This window comes from Chelmon rostratus, chromosome 7 (assembly GCF_017976325.1).
Source record: "Chelmon rostratus isolate fCheRos1 chromosome 7, fCheRos1.pri, whole genome shotgun sequence".
Lineage (NCBI taxonomy): Eukaryota > Metazoa > Chordata > Actinopteri > Chaetodontiformes > Chaetodontidae > Chelmon > Chelmon rostratus.
This window is the reverse complement of record NC_055664.1, coordinates 8,358,400-8,375,365: the sequence shown is the minus strand read 5'-3', so window position 1 is coordinate 8,375,365 and position 16,966 is coordinate 8,358,400. Positions and strand designations below refer to the sequence as shown.

The following is a 16,966-nucleotide window of genomic DNA, read 5'->3' as shown; positions in this document are numbered from 1 at the left end:
TTTGCACAGATGCAATGAAATTCACCTTCCGTAATGATTTGTATTAACAGTTTCAGTTTAATGGTTCAATCGACAGTGCTGGTTGAATGAATGGGAGTGTAAGTATGCATAAGGCACCAGTAAACCCATTTGACAGCTGGTCGCTCGGGCGCATGCGCATGACACCGGCAGACAGTCTTACATTAAGCCGACCGGCAAAACAGTTGGAAAGTTATGAGATTTACCTTTCAAAATAAAAGGGAAGAATTGTCCACTTCAAAAGACAACGTGAATTTCTTTGACTACAGAGCTCTATACAGCAACAAACAGATTGATAATTAAAAAAAACTCATAAATACAGTTGCATACTTGGTGAAATATTAACTCTTAAAACGATTGTTTGACAATGTTTTAGTCTATTGTCAGCGCTTACGGACTACAAACCATTATTTTGAAAAAAGTAAAGACCGGATATTCCCTATGAATCTGTTCAGCTTGATGCTAGCGGGGCAAGTAAGCAGCGACCGGAGAAATAACCTCAGGAGCTCGGTTCACTGTAGTTCCTGCCCAAAATAATGTCTGGTGTCCCGGTGCCTAACTCTGCGAGGTGACCGAGGTCTGAGCAGCAACAGCCGGGATGGCGCTGGTCACCGTCCAGCGGTCGCCGACACCGAGCACTACCTCCAGCCCCTGTGTGTCTGTGAGTATCCGTGGACTGGTTTGACATATTGGCTCACTTTCTTGGTCACAGCGAGACTACCGTTATCCCGGTTTTCACTGCTCGGTGTATATGTAGTAGCTAACTTAGCTGCTAGCATCATACTGTAACCTGAAAGTAACCTCTCGCAGTCCTGTGGAGGGATGCCGGCTTGTCTCCCCAGTTATTTCACGTTAAGTTACGTGGCTCAGTTTCATGTTTAAAGGTGTCAGGCTTTTGCAAACTAACTCCAAGTTAGCAAGATGGTGTTAGCGCTTATTGGAGCTTGTTAGCTAACTCCCTTCCTTCCCAAAGTCGTTTCACAGGAGCCGCCAGGCAAACTAAATACGTTTTAAAATATCTGTTTGAATTGTCAGTAAAAGCCGTTTCTGGCTGCGTTTATTCAATGATTATAAACATGGAACATGCTGCCTTCTGTGCCCGCGCCCAATTTGCCAGTCATGTCATCTACAAATTGATAAATTGCCATTACTACTGGTTAGTGGAGTGACAGTGAAGGGGGAGTATCTGCCTGGAAAGCAGGTTAGTGTGGCAGGCCTGTCAGACCCTGTTGGACGCAGTGGGACAGTCCTCTTATCCCCTCTGACACTTTGAGGCGTCTGGCCTCAAGATCTTGACACAGACCCAGGCAGGGGTGAGGCTGAGGCTGCCATAGATAAGACCCTGCCATCACCTAGCAATATGATAAATTGCCCACAGTGATATTTGTAGGGGCTTATGTTTGCTCGTCCGTCAGATGGCCTGCCGAAAAGACGGGATGATAAAAGACACATCTTGTGGCTGAAGATTGTGATCATTGTGCAGAGTTATAAAATGCTACTGCCACACGCAGCTCAATTTAACCTCAGCAGTGACTGACCAGTGTGATGGAGAATCACATGGGGCGGCCATGCAAATTATGGAGAATGGATTAGGAAAATCCCCAGCAGAGAGATGATCAGCCAACATCAAAAACATGTCATGGCTGGAGGTGGTTTTAGAGCTGTGCTGGTGGCTGGGAAATTTGAGAAAAGCCTCAAGAAAAACAAATGAATTATTTACATAACCCAAAAATGTCATTAGGGCCATTATGAAAGCAGCAGGGGTCGGAGATTTCATTTGACTATGGCTTTTGGAGACAAAACCCACTCTGTGTCGGATAAAAAAAAATAGCACACATGAATTATGATTTAAGATTAATTCATATTTGTGAGACCCACCAGTGAGGGCGGTGAAAGGATCCCACGCTGAGGTTACCAGCTGCTTGTCATGAGACCCATTCCTGATGGGGAACAACCATGTGAGCACTCTTGTGAGTGCAGAGGGGGGATAGGGGGCAGAAACCTGGGAAAGGGACTGCAGAGCAGAGCAGTGTGTGGGAGAAAGAGCAGGGAATTAGCTCCAAAGAGAAAGATGAACACTCATGAGAGGCAAAGCTAGAATACCACGGCCACATATGCTGCCTCCTTGCCTTTTTGCCAAATTACACACAGGCTTTAGATTATGGACCCATCAATTAATACAGCTAACATTTTGCTTTCAGCACAGCGGGGAATAGCCACCCTACAGTGGTAGTGCACAGTAATCTGCCCAGCAGCACGCCAGATCCCCTGTTCTCATTGGCTATAAGACCACTCCCTACACATCCATGCAGTGGTATGGTAACCATGGTGATCAGCCTATACATTATATCCCAGTCATTGCCAGGCTTATTATGGTATGTTGTTTTAATCACATATTGGAAGCATATGGCCCCTACACACATCAGTAGTGTGAGTGTGTGTGTGTGAGTGCTTTGCAGTGGCGTAATGGTATACTGGTATCACATTTGCCTTTGAAATCTGCTGAGCTAGGCATTTTGTCAGGTGTGTGTGTGTGTGTGTGTGCATGTGCATGCGAGCGTGCAGGAAGCATTGGTTGCTGCATGGACTCCTATTTCCCCCATATTTTGCCTTGAAGGCAGGCTGTTAGGCTGCTGATGCAGAGAGCATCAGTCAGCCAGCTGCCTCCCCAGGCCTAATCACATCTGTGGAAGGGGCATGGGAATAGATGAAAACTCCATCTTTCCTCCTCAAGCTTCTGCACCTCCTGGCCTACTGCATCCAGCTCTGGCCTGTAATCTTTCTCATCCATCATCATGTATTTCTATCATTCATCAGCACCAGCATTAGCATCCTCATTTTTGTTCAATGTCCCATGTCTGTGCATATGCATGTGTGTGTGTGTGTGTGTGTGTGTGTGTGTGTGTGTGTGTGTGTGTATGTGTGTGTGTGTGTGTGTGTGTTGTTTTGGCCTGTGTAGTAGCCAGGATTGACAGATTGATGCCGAAGAGAAAGTTCCCTGAGTTTTGTGAGGGATTACCGAAACAGGCTGGGATTAAAATTGTCTGTGTGTGTGTGGCAAATTGCGCTGGTTGCAGTGGTGGGGGAGGATGATTGCATTTTGGAAAAAGAGAGGCAGAGAGGGGAGGGCATGGACACTCACTCTAGTTCAGCCTTATCCCTGGTCCCTGCTCTGAACCTCAGTTAAAATACCACGCTGGCCCTGCCTCGTAACTGAAGTCACAGATGAAAAGGCTTGACGCAGCTGCCCTAGCCGCCAGCCAATTTAGCACTCTTTTAATGCAAGGTTAATTGAGTCTGACTCAGCGTTTGATGCAAATAGCCTCACACGTCTCTTTGGTCAAAGTGTCTTTTCCTGAAATGCTAGTTGCTGGTACAAGACTGATATGAAGTGACGCAGTTGTTAAGTAAATATTCTGTTTTCTTACTGTCCCTCTCTGCAGGAGTCGGGCAGTGGTGAGGATGACCGTCGCTCCCAGCCCAGGAGGTGAGACCGCTTCCTGTTTTGTCACAATCTGTCTCCAGTTTCCTGGAGTAACTGTTCTTTCAAACACTGCCACTGAGTCATGTCACAGTAGACCCAGGCCACTAGGGGGAGTCGGTACATCAGATATACTGTGTTTCATCAATTAGTGGACCACATTTTCTGTTACAATTCTTATAACACTAATGGAATTGTTGCATTAATTTTCTGTGTTGTAAAAGGCCAATTTATATGCCGAAAAAAAAAAAAACAGTTTATCAGTGCCAAGGAAAGTGGATTGTGTCAGGGAGTTCACTTGAAATATGTTTTCTATTAGTAAACTTAAATTTCCTCTACAGCTGACTGAGTAGTATCCATCAAAACTCCTGTCATACAAACACAGTCATCAACAAAAAGTATGTATTCACCAGATTCTCACTCATTTTGGACCTTTTCTACGATGTACCCTGTTCACTAAGAACCTTACTACAACAGTGATGTCAAACAAAAATACAAAACGGGAAAGCTACTATAGCTTTGTTTAGTAAAGACAAATGTCTCAATACAGCTAATTCATGTGATTTAGGAATTAATTTATATGTTTTTGTGTATTGCCCTTAATATACACAGTCCATTTCACTTGATATCATTTGAGGATTGTGCCAAAGTAGCTGAGAATTTGATTTTGAATTGTTTTTGAAAAATTTTCATGCCGCAAGCAAATACAGCCTTTTAGTGCTTTTGTCAATATTTGGTCAGTCCACTGAGGACTAGTCATACGGTGGGGTTGATTTGCATGATTCCACCTGGTGGGTGTGGTGGACAAGATGATTTGCTTTTGACGTATCTGTATCTTCATAAAAGACAAGGACGTCACCACTGTTATTGTCCTTTTGTTTGGATGACTCAGGTGGCTTTATCATCGTGCTGTAACCTGGTCAAGGCCCTCTAGATAATTTGAATGAAATTCATAGACTTCACAGAACAAACTGAACCTCAACACTCGGGCTTAATGTTTGTGTGAGTGTCAGACTTACTTTTCACGTATAACCAGATACTACTGAATTGTCTTTCTTATCAATTTAAATGTTATCCCTACGTCACAGTCTGTCTGTGTAGACGATAGTACACAATCATTAAACAGGGAGTGGAACATCAAAGCCTGTACAGCCTTTCCATCTTTAATGGACTTTGTAATGGACTTTTGTGGATTAATCTACGCTTTGAAGTGCAGTCTAAACAATGTCTTTGACAGTTGTTTTTTTTTTGTCTAGCTTTTAATGTATGTTTTCAGTAATAACATATATTTTTAAGTTACCGCCTTTTATTACTGTCTGTACTGTTTAATGCAGCAGATAATGAGACACTTCAGTAAGACTTGACAGATAAACTACTACAGTCTTCAGCTGAGCCGAAGGCAGACTGTTCATATCTTGCTGGGTTTGGACTGGTCTGAGTGAAACGCTGCCGTCCTGTCAGGAGGCTGTAGACATCAGATACCGTGCAAAACTGAATGTTTGGCACAAACTATGAGATGTTTGTCAGACACCCTGCACATAACAACAGATGACGACACATTTCAACCGGACTCTAAAAGAGCCCTTTGCTTGTCTGTCCCAGCGTTGTCTCATCGTTGAACACTGATGCTAAGAAGCAGAGCAGAGTTCCAGTTTGTCAGAGGGAGACTGAACTTCGCTCCTCCGTCATTTTCTTATTCGTCACCCGTGGGCTTTGGCCGTTGCCCAGGATCACCCTCAGATTTCGTTCAAGCGTGTCTTGGCCCTGTCCACACTGCATGAGCCCAGCGAGACCTTGCCTGGCAAAATCAAATGTGTCTGAAAAAAGCTGGCTCCCACTGGTCTAGAGTCGCTAAGAGGGTCAAAGTCTCCAGTCCTGAGCTCATCCAAACAGCAGGATAAAGTGCACCAACTTTGGCTGAATACATTTTGATTCTTGCACAAATGCGTTGGTGAACAAGGCCATGATATTAGTGAGGAATTCTTAGCATCTTAAACCAATTAAATCTGATTCAGAGTAGCAGTAAAAAACATCTTTTCGCTTGCCTTTGTATTTGTGTATGTTAGCTAGGATCACTATTTTTTGACTTTCTGGTGGTGGTAGCAATATGTTTATGCTGTATCTACACTGCTGGATATGTATCAAGACACAGCAGTAGTGACAACATGGTTGTTTTATATTCTCTGTTATTTAATGTAATAATAACAATAAAAATCATAATCACATCTGGATACAGATTTGTACCTAAAACTAATCACTTCTTCCTCAGCCAGTGGCCCAATCTTCTTGTTTTGGATTGGTTTGAGATATCCTGCTCACCAAAATATAAACAAACTGGTCGGACAGCACATGACCTCACTGACAGCGTAATAAAGTACTGATATGACAGTAATTTCAGTTTATGATTGCAACGTGAACAAGATAAGACAAGTGGCTCACGTTGAGCACAGTACAGTACAGTACATGAAATCTGGAGCGGGAAAGATTTTATGCTATGTCACACATATTTGAAAATTGAAACTGAGTGACATCACTCCTGCAAGTTTTCATGCACCCCAATAGTGCCAAGAAGGACATGTGGTCCCAATTATCTGTTAGGTAATACAAAAAGCAGCAGCAGCTGGTGAAGTCATACCCATGAATGTGTGTGTGCGTACACAGACACACACACAGAGTCGTGTTTCCATCGCTTTTGGGGACATTACATAGACTTGCATTAATTTCTTGGCGAATTGCCCGGACCATAACCATAACAGGACTTGCCTAATCCTAACCTTAACCCAGGTCCTCACCTGATAGCTTAGATATTTACATAATGGGGAGTTGCGTTTTGCCCCCTTAAGCAAGGCAAGTCCCCACAATGTGACTGTGTTAACAGATTTATGTCCCCACAATGTGAGTAATACACACACACGTAGCGCTTATTCTCCATATGCACAACATCATTACAGTCCTGTTTTACCGTTTGGCTCAGTTACCTAGCCTGCCATTTGTTCAGCGTTAGCACGTTTCCACACAAATACACTCGAACAGACATGGAGGGTGCAGCCAGGGGCCTTGCTAAGTGACCCCCTATTACATAAGAGCTGATGTCCAATTAACTCCCCACCCTACATATGGAATCAAGTAGCAGTGCAGTCCAGTATTTCATATAGGGGCCACTAAGACGGAAGGGGAGCTTTGGCTTTTGCAGTGCAGTAATATTTTAACTCATTCTTGATTTCTCACTCTTCTCCAGAGTCTTTGTCTCATTCTCTTTGTTATTCAGTTGACTCCTCACTGACTCACACGCTGTATCTCTCTTATTCTCTCTCTGTCAATGTCTCTTTCACACAGACGCACACAAACAGCTGTCTGTACTCCATGCACCACACCAGCGAAGTATAATGTTACTGCAGTGCAATAATGAATCTCTGCCACACACTGTTGCCTCAGGACTGACACTGACTGTCAAGGACAGTGCTGGAGAAGCTTTTTTTCCTATCCAGAGTTACAAAGCCAAAGTTTGAAGGTTTTGTTCTATTCTAAATCAGTCTTAAAGTGGTAGGGAAAATGGTGAAAACGGCCGATGATTTTTGTCCCTTTTGAGACTTTCTGCAGGGATAGCGTGGCGTGGCATCTGTCAAAGGTCACAGCATCACAAGATTGATACAGGCTTTTTGTGTGGTCAAATTTGTTTTTAATTTCAAGCAATACAGCTTTTACCCACCTGACCTCTCAATATTTATTCACTGTGAACCATAAAAATGTCCTTCAAGGTATCGCTTTATAATGTTCAGTATGGTGGATGACATGACACCACAGAAATAGGACGTACGTCACACTTGCTGCACAAGAGAAACGTAAACCAGAACTCAGCTTCCGTGTTTTCTGGATCACTAGTCTGACTTCTTTGTGAGACTCCTTAGTCCAGCACCCATCACCTATAATGTAGTGATGTGGAAGACGCCTACAGTTTTAAAAGGTAAATTCACGCTGCTGAACATTAGTATTGTTTAAGTGCACCTGCAATGGCCTACTTGAGATGTCAGTGACAGTCCTTGATTTAAGTTCATTGTTTGGTTTGTAGTTCATAGACTGCCTGTGTGACGCAACGACACTGCTGGCTTACTTGGAACTATGTCACTGTATTGTACCTACTGTAGTGAAAAAGGGGCTGTGGATGAGAAAAGCCTGTGAGAATAAAGAGGGGCGGTGTTTAGCGATCCTCTTTCTGACCTTGTCTGTCCATTGTCTCCCTGCTGTAGAGCATTTCCTTTTACAGAATGTAAAACAGGTCATGGTGGTTTTTGATTTGAGCTGAGGTTTCTGTTAGACAGTAGTTGTTTGTTCAGGATAATAATAAAAAGTAATTTACTGCTTTTGAATTTTCGAATGATTTGCATATCATGCGGGTGACAAGCAGAACCTTTCTGTGAGAAACAGAATTAGTCGTGACTTGACAACAGCAGACTTAACCTAGTTATACATTCTGACACAGTCAAAATCGTTGGTGGTGCAAGTCCCTTCCTGCACTGTTATATATCCATGTCATGGACTCATGCATCAGCTCCAACCCAGATGCACACAAGCAGAGCAGGTTCACTAGGCCAAGAATTTAATGGGTCTGCTCTTAGAAGAACAAGAAGGGCAAGGTGCAGTAACGAACAAGAAGCCAAGGAGAAGCTGTTTGAACAGCATTTCCACATGCGGAGACATGCCTCTGTCAGTTTATAATCTGTTCCCCTCTCATTTACACTCAACAGTCTTCCTACAGTACACCTGCTGATTAAACATGGAGTACACCCTGTGTTGGATTAGTGACTGCCTTTCCACCACAAAAAGAGAGATTTTATGTGGGCTGCAAAGTTACACGTGCAGTATGTCACACACAAAATGTAGGTTATGTGACGGAAAAGGCATTGTGTGCACAAGTGTGGCACAGTCATTATCCTGCAGAATTAATGAAGATTCCTGAAGTGTTGTATACCGTCGATCTTGGGTTACAAATGAAAACAGTAATCAGACAGTAATTATAATAATTTCCTTAATTTACAAGTACAAGTACAACAAGTGACATTGGCAAAGTTGCCATCATGTGCCAAATAAGTGATGCGTACATACAGCATTACATGCCACAGAATATTTGTTTCAAAATGCAGCGCTCCATATTATGGGAATAGGATTATACTACAAAAACCAACACAAAAATTAATCTTTGCAAACAAGTATTTGGGCAGATTACTCTATAGGATTTCAAATCGAACAACAGATTTTCAGCTTTCTGCTTTTTAGCTGAGGTACAGTCCATGTTTGGTCACTGGACAGACTACCTCTGCTAACAGGTCTTATCTGGCTTTTAAGAGGGCTTCCTATTTCTCCAAGGTTGTGCTCCTGACGCAACAGACCAGCTGAGTAGTTAGCAAACATTTGAATTTAAGGCGTTGTAGTCCAGCTGCTCTTTGCTTTGTTTTCATTCTCGGAAAGTGTTTTTATGGGGTTTTTCTTCTGAGGTTTTGAGGCCATGTGTTTTTAGCCACCACTATTACTCCATCACACTTCTTTACCTTCAGCATGATGGACGTTTTAAGATGTAAAAAGGATTTTTCTTGTATATTTTTCACGGTACAGTAAATCATCTGCAGACTGTAGCTCTGAATGTGAAAAAATAGACTCATCTGCTGTGTCCTTGTATGTATGTATGCTAGCAGTAGCCCTTCTCCAGCGCAGTTATGGTAAACAGCTAGCTTTATGCACTGATCAAGGAGGTAGCAGGATGGTAGGGCACACACAGACACAGACACACACACACACACACACACATTCACACTCTTCGAAAATATATACAACTCCCTAACTACAGCACCATTGACTCACATGTTTGCGCACATTCCCATCAAGTGACAGAGGAAGACATGTAGCGGAAGACGATTGTGCAACTTGTCCGGGACTCACACCACATCACAACAGACTCTCATGTTACCAGCCCACAGACAAATGAGTTCCCACTGAGTGCTGGTAAATTTGACGACACTAAACAGAACCACATGACCAGAGCTTTAGAGCTGCTGCGTGTGCATGTGGATGTTGTGGTCACGGTTGCTGGCAGAGCTCATTGGACAGCCCACCTCGTCATGCAAGAGTTGGCGATGTGAGGGTGAGACGGGCTCCAGTGTAATGTGATGGCAGGAGGGCCGGCGTTGATGTGTTTCTTTCATATGTGATCTAATCAGTTAAGCACTGGGCAGGACACGTGGAGTCTAGTGTTAAAATGTACTCATAAACTGTGACCTGCCATGTATTTTTTATCTCCTCCAGGATTCATAAAGCTTTGTTGATTTGATCAGTGACATATTTTATAATGTTGCCCAGAGGTGATCTTATGAATGGATTGGTTTTGTTCACTTGTTAAAAGAAGAAGAGAATACAAGGTCTTTCTGCTTTGTTACTACACTTTAGTGAAGCTTTCAAATCCCTGCAGCATCTTGCCATAGACATTCCTGCATTATTACTGTTCTTGTTTCTTGTCTTTGCTGTTGTTGTGATCTGTTGTATTATCAGGTTAGCAGGAATACAAACAGCCTGGGGTCTGTTGTGACCACACTAAGTTGACATGAGAGAGAGGAGAAGGGGACTGTCAGAAAAAAGCAAAAAACAGCGCAATGGTGAATGTTAACAAAATCTTCATCTTGTACTTTGAGGACACACACTGCTTCCAGATGTCGCAGTATAATTGATTTTTAAAATGTTTCGTAAGATTCAGAAACTTGAGTCATTCATAAAATGCTGAGCAATACCATAATGTGTCATAGTTCAGAGGAGGGACAACATCTAAAACGTGCGTCAGTTATCCAGAAATTTAGTCAGGTACTTGTGAAATAATGAGGCTTGCATACGATATTGGTAGAAACTTTTTTCTCCTGAATGAAAAAAATTCAGGAGCACAGTGAAAAACATTTGGGTAACACAGTTTATTAACAAATTTATGCTGTGTGCGGAGGAGCTAAGCCTTGCCCTCATGCACCAACAGAGAGCAGATGAGAGAAAGACATTAGAGGCTGCATGTGTGATCAGAAATTACACCAAAACACACACACAAAAACACTAATCTCCTCAAGTTCCTCAAGTACCAATAAAAAGAACCAACCTTAAAAATATTCTGGCCTTTGAACAATTTAGAGCTGGTCATTGGCGCCGAAGTGCCTAAACAATTTTTCACATCTGCACACTTTTCTTTTCACTCGAGCCTTGCCTGAGTCTATGTATCCATATACCATGGTCAGTCTAGGATCAGTAGCAAGTTCAGGTACAGCTCAGGAGAGATCTGGACCTAGAACACAAGCATACTGTGCAGATTATAGTGAGTAACAATGGGCTGGAAAGTTTGTGAACACCGAGCCAAATGTGGGTTTTATAACTGCATACTTAATAGTGCCCTGTTTCTCAGTCAAGTTCCCTATGATAACTGCTCTGCTCTGGAAAAACACAAAGCAGGCCTTCCATAAGCATTGTAGTAAAGCTTAGATCCACTGTTGAGAGGTCATTTGCCACAGATGTTTTAGTTTTGTTTTAGGCCACTTGGCACAAGCTGGTGTACTGTAAATTTGAAGGGGGCTGTAGTTTTACAGTGTTTTTGTGTTTTTGCTGTCAGCTTGCACAGAGCCCTGCATGTTGGAACATCAGTAAAACATAAAATGTTTAAGAGGCTTTAAAATGAACCAAAACATTTTGATTATCTCACAGCGTGCAGTTGATATTTGATATCGTCAGAGTACGTTAATGTGAAGGGCTGTTTCCCCCCCAAACTTTCTTGACAAGACAGACTTTGGTACATCTTCACTTTACCTACATACTGCAGGCCTGCTGCTACAGCAGCTCAGCTCGTAACTCCAGCCTGTTTCTCATTTGTTCTTGCTCCTTATGTAACTCAACCACAAGGTTTGTGTGTTGGAGAAAAGGGCGGAGAGGAGACAAGTGAGGTCTCAGCTCCTCTGTGAGCTGACTGCCAAACCAAAAGCCCATGTGGGTTTAATCGACCTTATTACATTAGCTTAATGAGCACGTCACCTATTACCCTGTTTACTTGGACACTCAATCAGCTGTTGCGCAGCAGTTGATTCAACAGTATTATCATATTACAATCCAGATTTCAAAAAAGTTGGGCCGCTGTGTTAAACATAAATAAAAACAGAATGCAATCATTTGCAAATTAACTGTGTTTATCGGCAATGGTTTTATGAAGTGTTCCTGAGCCCATGTAATAATCTCTGATGCAATCATGTGTTCACAAAGTGGTGAACCTCGCTCCATCCTTGCTTGTGAACCACTGACGTTTCCAGGATGCCCCTGTCATACCCAATCAAATGTTCCAAACAGGTGTTTTTGGAGCGTTCCACAGCTTTCCCAGTGTTTTGTTGCCCCTGTCCCAACTTGTTTGAAACATGTTACTGCATCAAATTCAGAATAAGCAGATATACAAAAATCAATGCAGCTGATGGGGTCAGACATTAAATATATTGTGTTCCACAGATCAAAATCTGTTATTCTACAGTCTGACCTACAATATTGTATATTTTGTCATGGACAACAGTGTGCCATGTGTTACAAAGACTATGCAGCTTTTAACCAGACACTTCCTGATGGATGAGCACACCAGAGAGCAGGAAGTTAACAGCCTGATCACCTGCTGGAGTACATGGTGTGTGATGCAGCTGCCCGCGCTTTGTAAACAGACTGTAGAGAAGCAGTGAGTGCCCATGCAGAGGGTTGTGGCTCGTGTTGTGGGCGGTCGCACTTCCCTGTTGTCCTCATTGGCTCCCCGCGTTTCCCAAAACCACATGTCTCCAGCTCCGCCCTCCTATGACTTCTCCGGCGAGAGATTGTCCGAAGTCATATGTCTCAGTACTGTACGTGTTAGAGGGTACTGTCTTTAGCAAAGGGGATAAACAGTGTTTGGACAACGGTACGGAAACTTCTACGACATGGGACGCGCTTTCGCCTCACTGGGAGATCTCGCACAGCGTCAGCTGACAAGAACACCGTGTGCTACATTTAATTGCCCTGCTTAACTTACTGCAGCGGTATAAAACATCTCGTTTTTGTGGTGCCTGTTTCGCGGAATATTTCTGTTAACGTTTCTGTATTGCGACCATTATCAGCCCAGGAAGCCAGTCTTGAAATGCCAGAGCACATGACTGTGGGAGCGGAGTAAAAGTTTTACACCTGACACCCTCCTCCCTCCGCGCTCCCACCGCCGGCATGACCCTCGGCGCGGTGTCCGGATCCGACAGCTCGTCGGCGGTCAGCTTCTGCTCCTGCTGCGGGGCCAAGATGGTACCATACTTCAGCGACGACGCGGTGGTGTCCAAAAATCAGATCAACCAGCTGTAAGTTTTAAAAAAGTGGCGAGTTCTGGAGAGCAGATACACCCTGGAATAGGCTGTAGTTCATTTATTAGTTTAAAACAGCTTAATTGAAGTGCACATGACAGGGACAGGCACTAAAGGTGCCATCAAGTAACGGTCTCCATTCAAACTAAAGTCAACAGCAGCACCTGATTGTGGAACAACGTGGCAAACGTTTAACATTCAGCCCAGTGAGTAAGCTGAACATTTGTGACAGTTTTGCATCATCAGTGTTGAAAGTGTTTCGTTGTGACATAGCAGGGTCTTACTCATCTTAGTTCTTCTTTGACCTTAAAAAGACATAATGGCTCTGAGAAAAGTGTGAATCATCCTGCTTGTTTCACAGGTCCAGACACAGGTAATAGAGGGAATCCGCATTGCTACTGACTTACTGAGACAAGCATACCTCACCTGATCGTCAAGTTTTGAATGTTGTCCCACCTTTGTTTTTCCAAGGCTGACATATTGTTTGTATTAAAATGCAAGTGTTTGTGTCACAAGGATATTTGTGGTTAAGTAGTGAAGTTTTAACTGAGCAAATAGCCTAAAGCATGAAGAAGAAAAAAGATGGAGCAGTGTTCTTAAGATTTTCCATATTTTTGTAGAAAATGGTGTTTAACCATCTACCAACAACTCAAGCTAATGTCTTAGTTCTCTGACTCATCGCAAGATAATGTTTCTCAGAGACCCCCCTCCCGCCCGCCCGCCAAAAAAAAAAAAAAATGGCCTGCATCCGTTTGCAGCCTGATACTTCCATTAGAAACCAAACAACTGAATGTCACTTTTAATTAAATCCTTTGCAACTGTGAAAAGAAATCTTTATAACCTAGTAATAAGCTGCATGGGAAGTTTGCATGATTGGCTACTGATAACACTTTCTGACCTAAAACACAGAATCTCTGCCGTTAATTTTAACCCTCTGTCCCACAGCTCACTAGACTGAACTGAATATTAGATATGTTTCAGGCTTTATTCCTGCTTGGCTGTGATGTAAGGGAGTTACAGTGATCTTATCTGTGATTTACACTGTCTGCAGACATCAAGGCAAAGTGAGGTAAAGGCTGCTTTTTGCCCAGAGATGTAAAAGAATTTCGTAGACTTGAACATGCGGTGAAGACAAGTGTACCCTTCAGGACAGATCAAAGGCTCGTCTGCTCCAGTGTTTCTAAATGCTCATGTGGTGCCGCCTCAGATAAGCTTAGCAATTTTGGGGGAGGAAAAAAATTAATGTAAAAATTACTACAACTGGATTAAAGCATGATGAAATCAGCATTACCCAAATTTCCAGAAAATTAGTGTATTTAGTTGCAGTGTCCGTGTTTCTTGTTGTTTCGTAAGATTTTCGTGCAGTCAATAATTGGTTGTTCCCTGCATGAGGACTCTGTCGTGGTTTTCAGGAAAGTCAAGGACAGCCTGTGTCTTGATTGCATTGTTTTTCAGCTGTTTAACACATGATTGTGCGGTGAGGTTATTGAGTAAACCGAACATTTAGTCTTTATTAGGTCAGCCCTCAGTCTGTAAGGAAATACTACTTTTTTTTAATACTACTTTGCATAAGAAAGGTTTATAGGAAGATGTTGCAGCACACTGTGCATACTGGCAGGCGCGTGTGTCTGGTAAATAGCAGCAGATGTGGGAATCTTCTGACTTCCTGGTTTTGTTGGCCACGTTGCATGACTGCTTGTTGATTGTTTTTGTCACTGCTCCTTTGTATTGCTCAGGATGGACGAGGGCCCTCATCATAATGCAGGGGATTTTAGCATCCTTTGATTTATAGAGCCTGGTGCGTGTGCAGGAGTGTCTGTATGTTTAATGTCGGCATACACATGTCTGTTTGTTTATAGTGTGAACGCCTGTATGTGGCAGAATGTCAGCAGGACTCTAATGTTTAACCAGGACTTGAGTGAGTAATTACAAGCCTCGAGGCTGTCCGTGGACTCAGTTGTTACCTGTGGCTAAATGGCACGTAAAACACCATTGTTGTCCCACCAATTTTAGAAATACCGGTAAACCTCTCTCTTCCGCTGCACTTGTGCATTTGTGTCTGTGTTTTCCAAAGAAAGCAGGTAAGACTGATACCTGACAACTGAGGGTATGCTTGCTTGAAGGGGCTTCAGCAGCTGAACAGACATAGGGGCAGCTGGATATAGGTCACTACTTATGTTTGTGTGTGTGTGCGTGTGATGCATCTAAAATCAAATAAACTACATAACTTGGTTTAAGTTTGTATAAATAGCTTCATAGTAGGCAGACGGGCTGTCTAGCTATCCAGTGTATCATATCTTGTCCTACTCATTGACAGGCATCTGATAGTGTTTGTTCATGGACTGCTAAGCTACATTTGGTGTCTTTGGACCAGCGTTAAATGATGTTTTGCTGAACTTCGTCAGCTTTGTTTCTCTGCCTGTAGTTTGTCTAATTTGTAAATTAAAATGTAATCTGAATCCTTCTCAGAATAGCACTGCATGCCCGGGTCAGGTATGTTCAGGTCGCTAAGGTGACTGTTGCCCGGATCGAGTCCCAAAGAAACCGTAAAAAAAACTTGCTGTGCTGTGGCTGTGGTGGTATTTTATGAGGGCTTGCAGCTGAATGATACTGTATTTAAGGTGTTCGACAAATATTTGAATTGCCAGGTACTTTGTGACAAATAAATAGCAAAATATATGAAGTGCTCTTAGATAACTGCGGTCTGAGTGAAGCAATACACAACAATGAAATAAGATTTTAACCATTTTAATTAAAAAAGATATAGAAAATGAATATATGGCAGTGCTGGTTTTGTGGTGGGCTGTCACAAACACAGCAATGATCAACTGTCATAGACTGTTCAGCAGAGAGAGGTCATGTGACAGAGGTCCCTGGGTGGACTCGAATCCAGGATGTTGCGGTTAGGTGTTATGGGCCTCGCCTTTATGACATTCATGAACTTGGCTATTCTCTTTTCTTGTCCGCCTGACACTGTCTTCTGCTTGTGACACATTTTCCACAGCCATGCCTCCGAGCAGCAGAGCCTAGCGTGCACCTGTGGACATGTCGACACTCACAAACACACCAGCTAACTCCCTGTCTTTCCCATGGGCTGTATCTGTCTCTGGTGCAAACTCACAAGGCCTTAGTGGGGCCTGCCCTGCATACAGCCAGGCCCTATATTTATCCCACTCTCCTCTTGAGAGTGACTAATATGGGCACGGCAGGAGGGGGAGCGGGTCACCCAGTTATCTACCCACTATGTGGAGTGGTCCTTACATAGTTATGATTGTGTCTGTGACTGTTGCCCTAACAAGTACCTACCGCTGCACTTCTGCCCAAAGCCCGGAATGGCTGAATGCCAAAAGATGACCCACCCTCTCTCTGCCACACACTGACTGGGTCGTCTTTCTTTATCTCTTTATCATCCTTCACTGCCACCACCTTATTTACATACTTTGTGAAGTCAGATTTAGTTTAACTCGTTGCCCTCTTTCCATTTCCCCACTTTCTTTATCCTTCTATTGTATATTTTTGCCCTTAAATCAGCTAGTCTGATTGAAAAGACACCTTTCCAGTCGTCTCGACAATCTTTTCCAACATTTCTTGTTAGAGCATTGCGCTCAACATATATATAATGTCATTCATCTGAGTACATTCCAACAGACTGGCTAGTATTGTTATCAATCTCTGATGGTGCATTAAGAATTACAGATTTCTCAGTTTAAATAAATTTAGTCTACATGCAGCCATATTACATAATTTAAGAATGCTATCATCCTGAAAAGGTCACATTGATGCAGAGATTTGCACGATAGGTTCACTGTCAGTATAAATATGTTGCTTGTGTGTGAAATAGGCTGGCAAATAATAATTATTTTTCATTATTGATTAATCTGGCCATTATTTCCTTGATTAATTGATTGATCATTTTGTTTATGAAATGCCAAAAAAATATTGAAAACTGATGGAATTTCCCAAAGGAGATTCATATTCTTTGTTTTATTCAGCCAACAACACCAACTAATCACTAAATCGGTGCAGCTCTAGTGGGGACTCAGTGGGTGGTGATGTGTGTCTGTGGGTTAGGGTATGGTTTGTCTTTACAGTGCGTAGC

General features: G+C 42.8%; 1 protein-coding gene across 3 annotated transcripts in view; it reads left to right on the top strand.

Moving 5' to 3' along the window:
* The first annotated feature begins 591 nt into the window (after positions 1–591).
* Positions 592–16,966, top strand: part of ssh2a (slingshot protein phosphatase 2a) — a 29,541-nt gene continuing 13,166 nt past the window's right edge. Inside the window, exons 1-2 of one of the 3 annotated variants that reach the window (XM_041940267.1) lie at positions 592–679; positions 3,462–3,505. In XM_041940267.1, coding sequence (XP_041796201.1) covers positions 617–679; positions 3,462–3,505 — 107 coding nt within the window. In that variant the 5' untranslated portion in view covers positions 592–616. Of the gene's footprint in view, positions 680–3,461; positions 3,506–12,390; positions 12,865–16,966 lie in introns of those variants that run through there. The other 2 variants (XM_041940266.1, XM_041940265.1) reach the window with 2 other exon arrangements.